The following is a 10,817-nucleotide window of genomic DNA, read 5'->3' as shown; positions in this document are numbered from 1 at the left end:
TATTTATTTATTTAATAATTTTATTTGTATCGTATTTCTTGTTTTATTTTTGAAGTAGTAATTAGCTTAGTATATCTCAACTAAAGTAGAAGAACAATGATTTGATGTTGTATTTGGCTTGCCTGTTGTTACTACTTTTATAGCCTAAAGATCACTTATAATTACTATTATAATGTCTAGTTGTGATTAATATAATTCAATAATTAACTTTAAATTGTTGTGATTTATAAACTTATGTTGTTTTGATTTTAAACTTAATAAATTATATTATTTAAAATTTTAATAAATGTTATTATCCAAATTTTTTCTTGACATTGTCCGATTTATTAGGATAGTAGGATGTCTCGATTTTATCTCGATTCCTAACAAGATAAAATGACTTTTGGGACGAGATAGGACACGAGACATATATTCAATCTTAATCTTTTTTTCAAGACGGGACAGGAGATAAGAATGTCTCAATCTCCTCCCATCCCATACACACTGCTAGTCCATCAGTTATTTGGAATGCTTCAATGAAACTTTCTTTCACAGATTTCATACAAATATATTACAAATGACCGTCATTAAAAGAAAATTCTCATCACCAATAATAGCTCATTAGCATTATTAGTTCATAGTTTGGCGTGAGAATCTTGTACCAAATTCTGGTTATATATTGGCTTTTCAACAAGGTTCAGACTTGAAGAAGCATCTTATTTTACTGTTTTCTGACTTTTTACGAGTTGCAAATATCCCCCCCCCCCAACACACACACTTTAATAATTGATCTGTACTTCGAAATCTTAATCTAATACTGATCCAGATTATTTTCCCGCGATGGTACTTCAAGTTCAAGTCCCGATATGTCCTCAAATGGAAGTTCATCTTCTTCTTCTGAAATTATACATGCACAGTCACAGTTCTCCCAGACTTCTTCCACAGTTTCCGTGGCGGTATAACCTGATTTGCAGTAAGCCAGAGCCATGCCAGACTCAAATGGAGGGGCTTGACCAGGATAAGCCACCATGCGAGCTTGACCATTATTATTATTGCCTGGTCTATGATCTGGATTATCTGATTGCTCTCCCTCGCTTGTCTCGCTCCCCATCTCCTGAATTTCCAAGATCTCTACTCTGCGATTCATCTTCTTCTTTATATGAATTGCAACATCTGATGGAACAAGTCTACCACACACAAACAGCTTCCTCTCTTGTTTCTCTATCATGTGAGTCTCTATCCCTTCGATGTCAAACCAACAAGAAATGTTAGACTTACATATTCAATTTCAACCTTGATACGTTTCCATGCATGTCAGAAAGTTAGAATCCAGCTAATATCACAATGTTTATGAGCATCTCTATCTGTCTTCCAGCAGCACTGTGCTGTTACAAAGGGGAGAGAGAACTAGTAGGAAATATCAACCTGTTAACCTCATGTAAGACTTGAATAAAGAAAAGAAAATAAACACATTCATGGATGATTATGATAGAAGATTACAATGAGAAAATCCTTCACTTGACGGATTATACAACTAACCCCCAAAACACTTTGAGATGTAAGACATAAAGTGAGGACATATGTTAACATCTCCCTTTAGGTTGGATTCAACCTCCTTACCTCTAATACAATATGATTCACCGACTAATCACCTTGGCTAATCCAAGAATTTTAATAAGAAAACTTTTGCTGGAGATACTTAAAAAAGATCCGAAGAAAAAAAGAAGTTTGGAAACTTTAACCTTTCATCCTCATAACAATTCTACTTAACTTCCTGCAGCAAGCATTGCAGTCAATGTTGAGTCTCAAGATCATGCAACGATACTGCAATTTGTAAGAAGAAACTCGGTTGAGGCCAATTTATATGAAAAGAATGTGCTGTTTGTTGGATATAAAAATCCCCTCTAGGTCCCAATATAGAACATCGGTAATTAACTTATAATTCTCAAAAAATATTAGTTGAACTTTTAATTTCTTAAAAAAATATTTTTTTAATTATACTCTCATTAAATATTTATATAAATGTATTGATAATAACAATTAAAAAAATAAAATAGGGGCAAGTTGGATAGAAATTATCCAATACTCTTATATTTATCAGGTAAAATTTTTAGAAGATATTCTATATTATAGCTTAGATAAAGCGTGTGTGCTTGCCTTTTCAGGTACGTAGTTGTCGGGGCTTGACACAACCACACGATGACGGTTTCTTCTTCTGGATAGACCAAAAGGCATTGTGAAGAGGGCTTTGTATTTTGTGGGGTTTGAGAATGAGAATGGAAATTATGTGGGAAGGCCAACGGATATTTCTACATTTGCATTGTCATGTTTCCATTTTGGAATCTGATTCGGCTTGGATTGGATTGGACTAACTCCGGAGGAAGTTGTTTGTGTGATAACAAGTCTTTTTATGCCTGACTTTGTCTAAAAGGTTAATTCATTGCCAACATCGACGAAAGGGACAAGCATATCTTCCTAACTCTGCTTTGCATGCCACTTTGCATTAACCTGCTCCAACGCTCAAGCATCTCTTTCTTGTTTCCAAAGTTAAATTTTAAACATTGATTCAATCAAGTTAGTAATCTAATTGTGAAATCTTTTACATGGTAAGTGTTCAAATTGTAAAATCTTTATTCTTTATTCTTTTTTTTTAAATACCCTTTAAGTATTTACCACCCTTAAAGTAAATATAAATTAATTAACATTTACTCCTTTTCAAACAGAACCCTTTACTACAAACTCAGATAACTGTCTCTAAAATTGGCACGGCCAGATGGTTAATTGAATTTGTGAGCCTAATTTGTTCTTCTTTAATTAAAAAAAAACTACACAATGGAATCCACCTTTCATATCTTGATTTGCTTTGATTTATAAGAATTGGCCGAATCAGGATGTTCCCCATAACATATATAATGTTGTAAAAAAGGAAAGAAAGGAGAAAGTTAAAAAGAAAAACAAAACTGTAACTCTGGTTATGTGCAGAAATGAGAATCTAACATGATTACATCTTTAGGGTGAAGCAAGTATTTGAAGGGTGTACTAACATTGCTGCTACTCACTGAAGCCAAATCAGTGTGTCTTCTAACATACCACAGGGTATCTCGCCCAAAAAGACCCCCCCCCCAAAAAAAAAAAAAAAACCAGAGTGTCTCCTATCTCTTTCTTTTTTTCTTCTTCTTTTTTGTTTTTGTTTTGAATCTCTCTCTCTCTCTCTCGGCGTTTCGGCCATACAAACTGAGAAACTCTATTGCATGCCGAAAAGCTGGTAAATTCACCAATCCAGTCTAATATTTCGAGAAAGGTACAGTTTATCGATGTATTCTATAACTGGTAGTGAGGCATTGATGTACCTTCTCATTTTCTTTTCAGCTGATTGATCTGTAATAACATTTATCATAGCATTATGTCTCGATAAAAATCTAACAACAACATAGCACACAAGTACTTAAACATGCTATTAGTGGCTTAATTTTGGTGGTCTACAATGGAGTTTGAGAAAGAAAATTAGAAATTGGAGAAAATTTTGAGTTCCTAGCTTAGCGCTTGCAATTGTTGTCCACGCATGTGAATTAAACAAAAGTAAACTGTATTTTACCATAAAATTTTTCAGGGTAAGCAAATTTAGCATATCATATACACCGACAAGTCTATGAAACTAGCTAATCTTTCAAGCACCATTGATGACATAAATACCACATAAAAAGAATGTAAAAAAAAAAAATCCTTTTGTTGATAAAAATCTGAAAGCAAGTCCGATATTGTTTAACATTTAACATCACAGAAAAACTATTACAGAACTAGATATGATGGCCATTGCGCAGGATGTTAGAATTTGAAAAAATGTCACACAATATCATGAAATATAAAATTATATGGAAAAAATAGAATGACAGAAAACAACTGTTTAAAAATAAAATGAAATATCAATAACAGTGTTTGATATGGAGAAAAAAATTGAAGTTAAAAAGCAAAATGGACATGGAGCCTAGCTGGTAGTGTTTACAAAGAAGTGGCTACCTACACAGTTATTGGAAAAAGGAGATGTAAATATGTTATCAGTACAGAGTCAAAATGGACTTTAAGCTTAGCATCAAGAAGCTCTTACATAAAACGGGCTTAATTTATTTTATCTCATAGTAAAAACAAGTGCTGAAAGATTTGAAGCACCATAGCTTCAGGATTCTAAGCCACACAGAAAACTGCTTACAATGCCCACACTAAAAGGAAATATAACTGAGAAAAGTTTCATAAAGATTTCCATCCATAGGCATGTCAAAACTTTTACTTTGAGGGTAGGTCTAGTGGTTGAGAGACAGAGAGAACGCAATTCAACGGACTGAAAAAAGAGAGGGAAGCAAAATGCACAGTCACACGAGGATTTTGCATCCCTATATATGTATTTGAAACAAAAAAAGCTTAAAAGTTTTGCTTTTTTTTTTTAAATTCAAACAATTAATTATATTTATTCGATTTATCAATATTACTATTTCTAAAATGACAAGTAATTATTAATGATTGGTTCACTGCCAAAACCAAGGGAAACTACAAAAATAACAGGATTTTGGAGAGTACGTGTAAACCTGTCATTCTTCTGTTCTGAATAGAGAGGGAACAACCCAAGGAAAGAGAATATCCGGATGAAAACTCATGCTTCCTTCTCCTTCTCACCATTCTTAAAAATTTAAATTTACCCTTAGGCTTCATTTGGATAGGGAGGAGAATGCTAGGACGGACTCTCCAAATATTCTCTCCCCCTTATTTTTTTCTCTATCCAAACAAAGGTTACTATAAAAATGGAAAAGTTATGGCTTATCTTGGAGCCATATGGATAATTCAAAGAATTCAAACAAAGACTTTTTAATTGGCCATGCCTTGTAATAGCACTTTTTAAGTTTTTATGTTTGAACCATGAATAACATCAAAAGGTAGCTGCAAATATTAGATAATTCAGTCTGTGTGTATAAACTTCCTACAAGATATGCACCATACATGATAATAACATTGATGTAAGCTCACCTGTTTCATTGAGCCTTTCCAACAGTTGGTCCCTTGTTGGAAGTGTATACATCCCAGCAGCTACAGCAGTTCTTACAGCCCATGTGTGATATGGTGCACAAACCTGTGCATAAGCTGTTGAAGCTACCTCTCTCAAGGAGTTATCACTGAAAATGAGAAAATCATAAATCAGATGTCACCATCAATCACAGGACACTGAATTAACTTCAATTTTTATGACTAATAATTACTTTATACATTGTCCAAAACAACTTGGAGACTAATAATTATAAAGTTATAATAGAAAAGACAGACATGCCCATATAGAAGGAGCGGGGAGAACCATACAATGGTATAATGCAATGGAAGACAGCTTTCACAATTATCTATACTAAATGAAACATCAGTGCTGAGAAGATATGATTAATTTACAAAATCATTTTTAAGACAGTTCACAAGACAGGGACATAAACATTTAAAGCTGAAGTATCAGCTTCAGAAAATATTTTGTCAAGCACGAATGCTGTCGTAAAACAATGGAAGTATAAAGTGACTGAGAAGATAGATTCCTCTATGACGTTAAACAGTATTCTACAGAGTAAGAGCTTTCCGCAAATAATATAAAAACTAGATTAAAGAATTTCCAAGCTTTTCCATTGAGACAGTTCTTGTTAGTTGTGATTTACAGAAATCAATGATATGACTGCAGATTCATGGAAGGGGCTGTCAGGAAGACTATAGCAATGCCCATCTGTATCTTGAAAATTTTTCCAGAAGTACTCTTCAATTTGAAAAGTCGGAAAAAGAGGAGTACATGACATATCAAACAAATTATATGCATCTTGCAGGCCAAAAGGCATATTCTGAATTTTAAAAAAGTACATCTGTAAAGGTGTTTGCATACTCAGTAGACAAAAAATTTTCAAATATGGCTCTGATGAGATCAAGTCCCTGTCGAACTCTACGCAGATTACGTGAAAAGCTTCCTGCTGTTTTGACCGTATCATGTGCAATATCATGATCAAGAATATCATCTAGAGTGTCAAATCTTTTCGATGCTTCCACAAGTGCATGTAGCTGAATATATCAATCAAATCATTAAAACCAATATCAAAAATTCAAAAAAGAAAGCCTATAGGTTTGTAGATTGCAACATGCGGAAGTAAACATAATGCAATGAGGGCATGGACAAAACAAGAGCCTTGTTGATTCAGCATGTTGATGGATAAAGATAACCTTAGCTCCATATCTGCCTTTTCTAACAACCACATGCTTGATTGTTAAACTACCAAGTTATACAAAGTCCTCTTGCAACTTGTCGATATAAATAATCATATTAGTTGGCAGCCAATCGCAATAGATATAGTAGTTACAAGTCATAACACCTCATTAAGTGGCAAAGATAACGTCCAACAATTTCAAATGTTGCGCCAAAACACTTCACAATGCAAAATATACCAATACTCCGCCATCACACCATGCACCTGAATTTCCGTTTGGATCCCCCAAAAAAAAAAATCAACAGAATTTGTGCAAGAGATCACTTTCAATGTAATGTTTTCTGATTCCAGGTTAAGACACAAAAAAAAAGAAAAAGAAAAAAAACCCCACATTCATCACCATTTCAAATATTATCATGTAAATCCACAGGAAGAAAGAAGAAAGGGAAAAGAAAGAAACATAAATACGCAGAAAAAATTCGACACTTATATTCATAATCACCTCTCGATCCCAAACAAGTTGAATTTCTTTTGTTTCTTCCCCTTTTTTTTAATCAGTACAGCCAAGTACACATTTCTCACTTCAAACTCGTCAGGTTTTCATCCATCAATCTATGAAAAGAACCTTAAATGCCCAACAAGCACATAAACACAAGGACAGAAAAGGACCACGAACCTTGGCGATATATTCCAGCTCAGCGAACTTGAAAGCGAGGCCGAGGCAATTAAAGAGAAAAGATACCAGAAAGCAAGCCTGGCAGAAGTTGCCCAATCGAAGCATTTCTTGTCCCATGGACCCATTTAACCGACATTTGAGCCTCTTTGCGAGCTCGTCGAAGGCGTCAGCCATGGCGGTTAGAGGCATCATTGCTGAATCCTGTGGGGTAACTTGATCATTGATAACTTTCCCATCGAACATCTTCAAAATCCAGCGCCACAATTAGTTGTCTTCCTTTGTTCGTAAAAAAAGAGCAAACATTGTGGAGATGTCCTAAAAGCGATAAAGAAAAGAAGAAGAAAGGAAGATCAAAATTCGTTGAAATGACGAAAGTGGGAATCATTGATGAGATATTTTGGCAGTTAGAAGGTTTCCTAAGGATGCGCTGAGCCTGAGGTTCGAACTATGAAAACCGCCAATTTTCCATGAAGCAGAGATAGAGAGAGAACGCTGAGAAACGTCCACCTCTGGCTCATCAATGGCGGTTCGCGCCCTTTCATCACGGGAAAGTGGGGACGGAGCCGAACAGTTTTGGATCGTCGATTGGCCCAGTGAGAAGACAATGGAAACCCAATATTTCTTGGTGGAGTTTGTGGGCTCGTGATTGAAGGCCTACAGTCCTCACTCCATTATTCCATTTACTGTTTGGATGCGTTATTACCATAGTTGTGCAAAAGTTCTCAAATTCTGTTTGACTCAATTTAACCTGAGATGCTTTTAGTCTTATTTGGTTCGAATAGACATTAGACCAAAAAGATTGAAAAAAACCAAATTATTTCTTCATGTTGGACTGAATAAGAGAATTAACATCCGGATCACTTAATTTAATCCAGTCCTATAATTTATTTATTATAATTATAATTAATTTATTTTAACAAATACTTTAAGTGTAATTGATGCTAAGGAGATAATTGTATAAAGATTTGTTGAGTTTGTTTTTAAATTGTTGTTGTAATATAGTGTTATTAAAGTTTGTTGAGTACTGTTTTTATTAAAGTTATAAATTTAAATCACTTAGACTATAATAAAAAAAAATTTTTTATTGTTGAAAATGATTATGGATTTATTATTATTATTATTATTATTATTATGATAAATGTTTTTATTATCTTAATTTAGTTTGTTAGGGGGAAACGGATTATTGCTTCTTATAGAGAAAAAAAAAAGTTAAATGAGTACTGAACTAACAGAACCAGTCTCTCAGTCCCATGAATCAAGTTTGCTCCTGTTAATTTTTGAATTATCACTGGACAAGATTGGACTACAGATTGCTTAATTTAGTTCTTTTCATTAAAGAGACCAGACTTCGGGTTAAGCTAAAATTCAGTGTCATCCTATTCTTTGTGCAACTCTAATTATTATGGTCAAAAAAGAATCTTTAGCATGCTCAAATTACACACTTTTAATGACGTTCATGAGTTTGGTTTGGTTTAGTTTTTTTTTTTTTTGGGGTGGGGGATGAACCAGATTAATTAGTGTCAAATATTGGAATCTGTAGATGTGCTTTTCCCAAAAAAAAAAAAGGATTAATCTAATCCATCAATGCATTTTTACTGTTGAATACCAACTTCTTTTCAATGGCAATCTTTCGGAGATGATCAAGCATACCAGAGGAATCATATAAGGAAATCCATTATCTCCTTATCTTTTTATCATTACAGCAAATGTTATTTTACCATGTCTGATTTAGAATCAAGAACAAATATGAGTGTGGAAAGGTATCAAGATATGTCAATATGCAAAGCCTATTTCTCATTTTTTGTATACGAATGAATCCTTATTATTTTTTGAATGTACAAGGAACAACTTGGAATCCCTTAAGAATACTTTGAAGAAATTTTGTCGCATTTTTGGTCAGGAGATTAACCATGTTAAATCTTTTCTCATTGTGAGCCCTACCCTAACACTTGTGATTTCCTTAAAGAAGAATGGGCGAGCTGTCTTGGTTTTCCTTTGGCTGAAAAAACTTAGGAAATATCTTGGGACATGTGTTGATTTAGGTAGAGATAAATCTGTTTTGTTTTCTCAAATTAAGGAAGCTATTGATAAAAGATTGGCATCATGGAAGATCTCTCTACCCTCTCGCAAGCTTCAAGGTTAACACTTATCAAATCAATATTATTTGCTGTTAAACATTTATCAACTTTCTTGTGTTAAATTACCCATGTCTATTTGTAACACGATAAATGCCAAATGTATGCATTTTTTCTGGGATATCCAAGACGGAAAGAAAAAGATGCATCTAACAAAGATTTCCTCTTCTTATCCAAATGCTTGTGGGAGGTATAGGGCGGAGACCTATTCATATGGTCAATAAAAGTCTTTTAGCTAAGCAAATATAGAGGTTGATCCAAGCCCCTGATGATTCTCTTATGGGTTCCTCTATGAAAAGAAAGTATGTGGATTTCAACTTACCAGCTCTAATCAAGAAACCCCATAAGACATCATGGATATGGAAGTTATTTTCAGTTGTTTTGACATCATTATTAGACAACTAAAGTGAAACATTGGTATTGGGAGGAATATTAAGCTCTCAAATTGATTTTAGGAGGGGTCTCTTCCATCTAGTTCTAACTTTATCCATCTCAAAGTCTCTAATATCATATCTCCTCTACTAACTCTCTTTGGTTTCCACTACAACGGATGTCAATGCCTTATAACAAATTTATCCTTTTCAAGTAGTCAAGCTATTTCTTCTATCCTTATCTCTTTCTTAGGACAATAAGATAAGTTGATATGGAAGGGGTGCAGCTCTGACTCTTACAGTTCAAGATTAGATTACAAGTCTCTCACTAGCAATATGGCCAGTAATCATCTTGATAATTACTTCATTGGTCTTACTTTTGGAAGCCTAAGCTTCCTTTAAAGTAGCTTTTTTTTTTAAGCTTCTTCATGAAGCAATTCCCACCAATGACATTCTTCATAAGCACCACTGATATTCTACTAACAAATGCCCTTTTGGATACCAAGTTTAGGAGTCCATACCTCACCTTTTCTTCAGATGCCCCTTTTCAAGGGCTCTTTGGTTCGGCGTTTTTTCTTTGAGATCTAATTTCTTGGATTGCTCAAATTACATGAAATCTTTGAAGGATTTCATTAAACATCTTATTCTAGATATAGGAAAGTTGATCTTTTGGAGAGATTTATTATTTTAATCTATAGTATTTGGAAGATAAGAACTTTATCATCCATGATGGTCACAAGCTAGATCTTTGCAAAGCTATTCAAGAATATCATCATTCGTATTTTTTCATAAAACATGTATGTACATGGAATGAAACTGATCTACATGTGTCTAGAATTAGTGCTTCTAATAGCTCATCAAGGTTATTGTGGAATCTGGCAAATTTCCAAGTTGTCAAAAGAAGTCTTCCAAATTTCCAAGGAGACAAATGCTGCTTCATCTGTATGAAGGAAAACCAAAGGCTTTTCAGTTTGGTTAAAATCTTAGTTCTTCATGTTAGACTGCAAATTGTCTTGTTTACTTAGTTTAAGCGCAAATCTACAAATCTGAGTGATTTTGAAATTATCTGCCTTCATTCAACCTTACTCTAGGCCTTAATAATGACTCTTACTGTTCGGAATTTCTGATCTCAAGATCTCCATCTTCTTTGTTGGCCGAACTTCTTCTTTGACAAAGATTCTAATTTGATGATTGCAAAAGATATTTGCTCTCTTCTCACCAACTTCAATACAGTCTACGTTAGGAGTTTGTGTTCGAAACTAGTGCAAGCGAACATGTGTCTCTCGTGTTTTAGTTTCCTTTTTTTAGCTTCATCCTATTTTTGAGTTAATTATCTTTTTCATTTATTCTTTTGATTTTGGATGTATTTGGAACTATTTGTCCTTTAAAAAAAAATATTGGAATTTGTATATCTTTCTGTCTCTAATAATTTGGTTTGATT

General features: G+C 33.9%; 1 protein-coding gene across 2 annotated transcripts; it reads right to left on the bottom strand.

Annotated features, from left to right (window-relative positions):
- Positions 1–498: 498 nt before the first annotated feature.
- Positions 499–7,448, bottom strand: LOC129310712 (ACD11 homolog protein-like). 2 transcript variants are annotated; one of them, XM_054952626.1, is made up of 4 exons: positions 6,871–7,446; positions 5,879–6,051; positions 4,996–5,141; positions 499–1,221 (listed from the first exon to the last, which is right to left on the bottom strand). In XM_054952626.1, the coding sequence occupies exons 1-4, from the start codon at positions 7,111–7,113 to the stop codon at positions 791–793; spliced, it is 993 nt and encodes a 330-aa protein (XP_054808601.1). In that variant the 5' UTR covers positions 7,114–7,446; the 3' UTR covers positions 499–790. The 2 variants fall into 2 exon arrangements, with proteins under 2 accessions (XP_054808601.1, XP_054808603.1); XM_054952628.1 differs by lacking the exon at positions 499–1,221 and adding an exon at positions 2,847–3,357 and having other exon boundaries at positions 6,871–7,448.
- Positions 7,449–10,817: the final 3,369 nt, after the last annotated feature.

Source organism: Prosopis cineraria, unplaced genomic scaffold (genome assembly GCF_029017545.1).
Source record: "Prosopis cineraria cultivar Desert tree isolate PC_DT_omini unplaced genomic scaffold, ASM2901754v1 PC5, whole genome shotgun sequence".
NCBI lineage: Eukaryota > Viridiplantae > Streptophyta > Magnoliopsida > Fabales > Fabaceae > Prosopis > Prosopis cineraria.
This window is presented reverse-complemented; position numbering and strand designations above follow the sequence as displayed.

Excerpts from the sequence above, each read along its gene's own strand:
- LOC129310712 (XM_054952626.1), bottom strand. The coding sequence starts at position 7,113 with ATGTTCGATGGGAAAGTTATCAATGATCAAGTTACCCCACAGGATTCA. Across the intron at positions 5,142-5,878 it reads GAAAATTTTTTGTCTACTGA|TGATAACTCCTTGAGAGAGG; the intron begins GTATGCAAACAC and ends TCTCATTTTCAG. Across the intron at positions 1,222-4,995 it reads GGAAAGGCTCAATGAAACAG|GGATAGAGACTCACATGATA; the intron begins GTGAGCTTACAT and ends TTGACATCGAAG.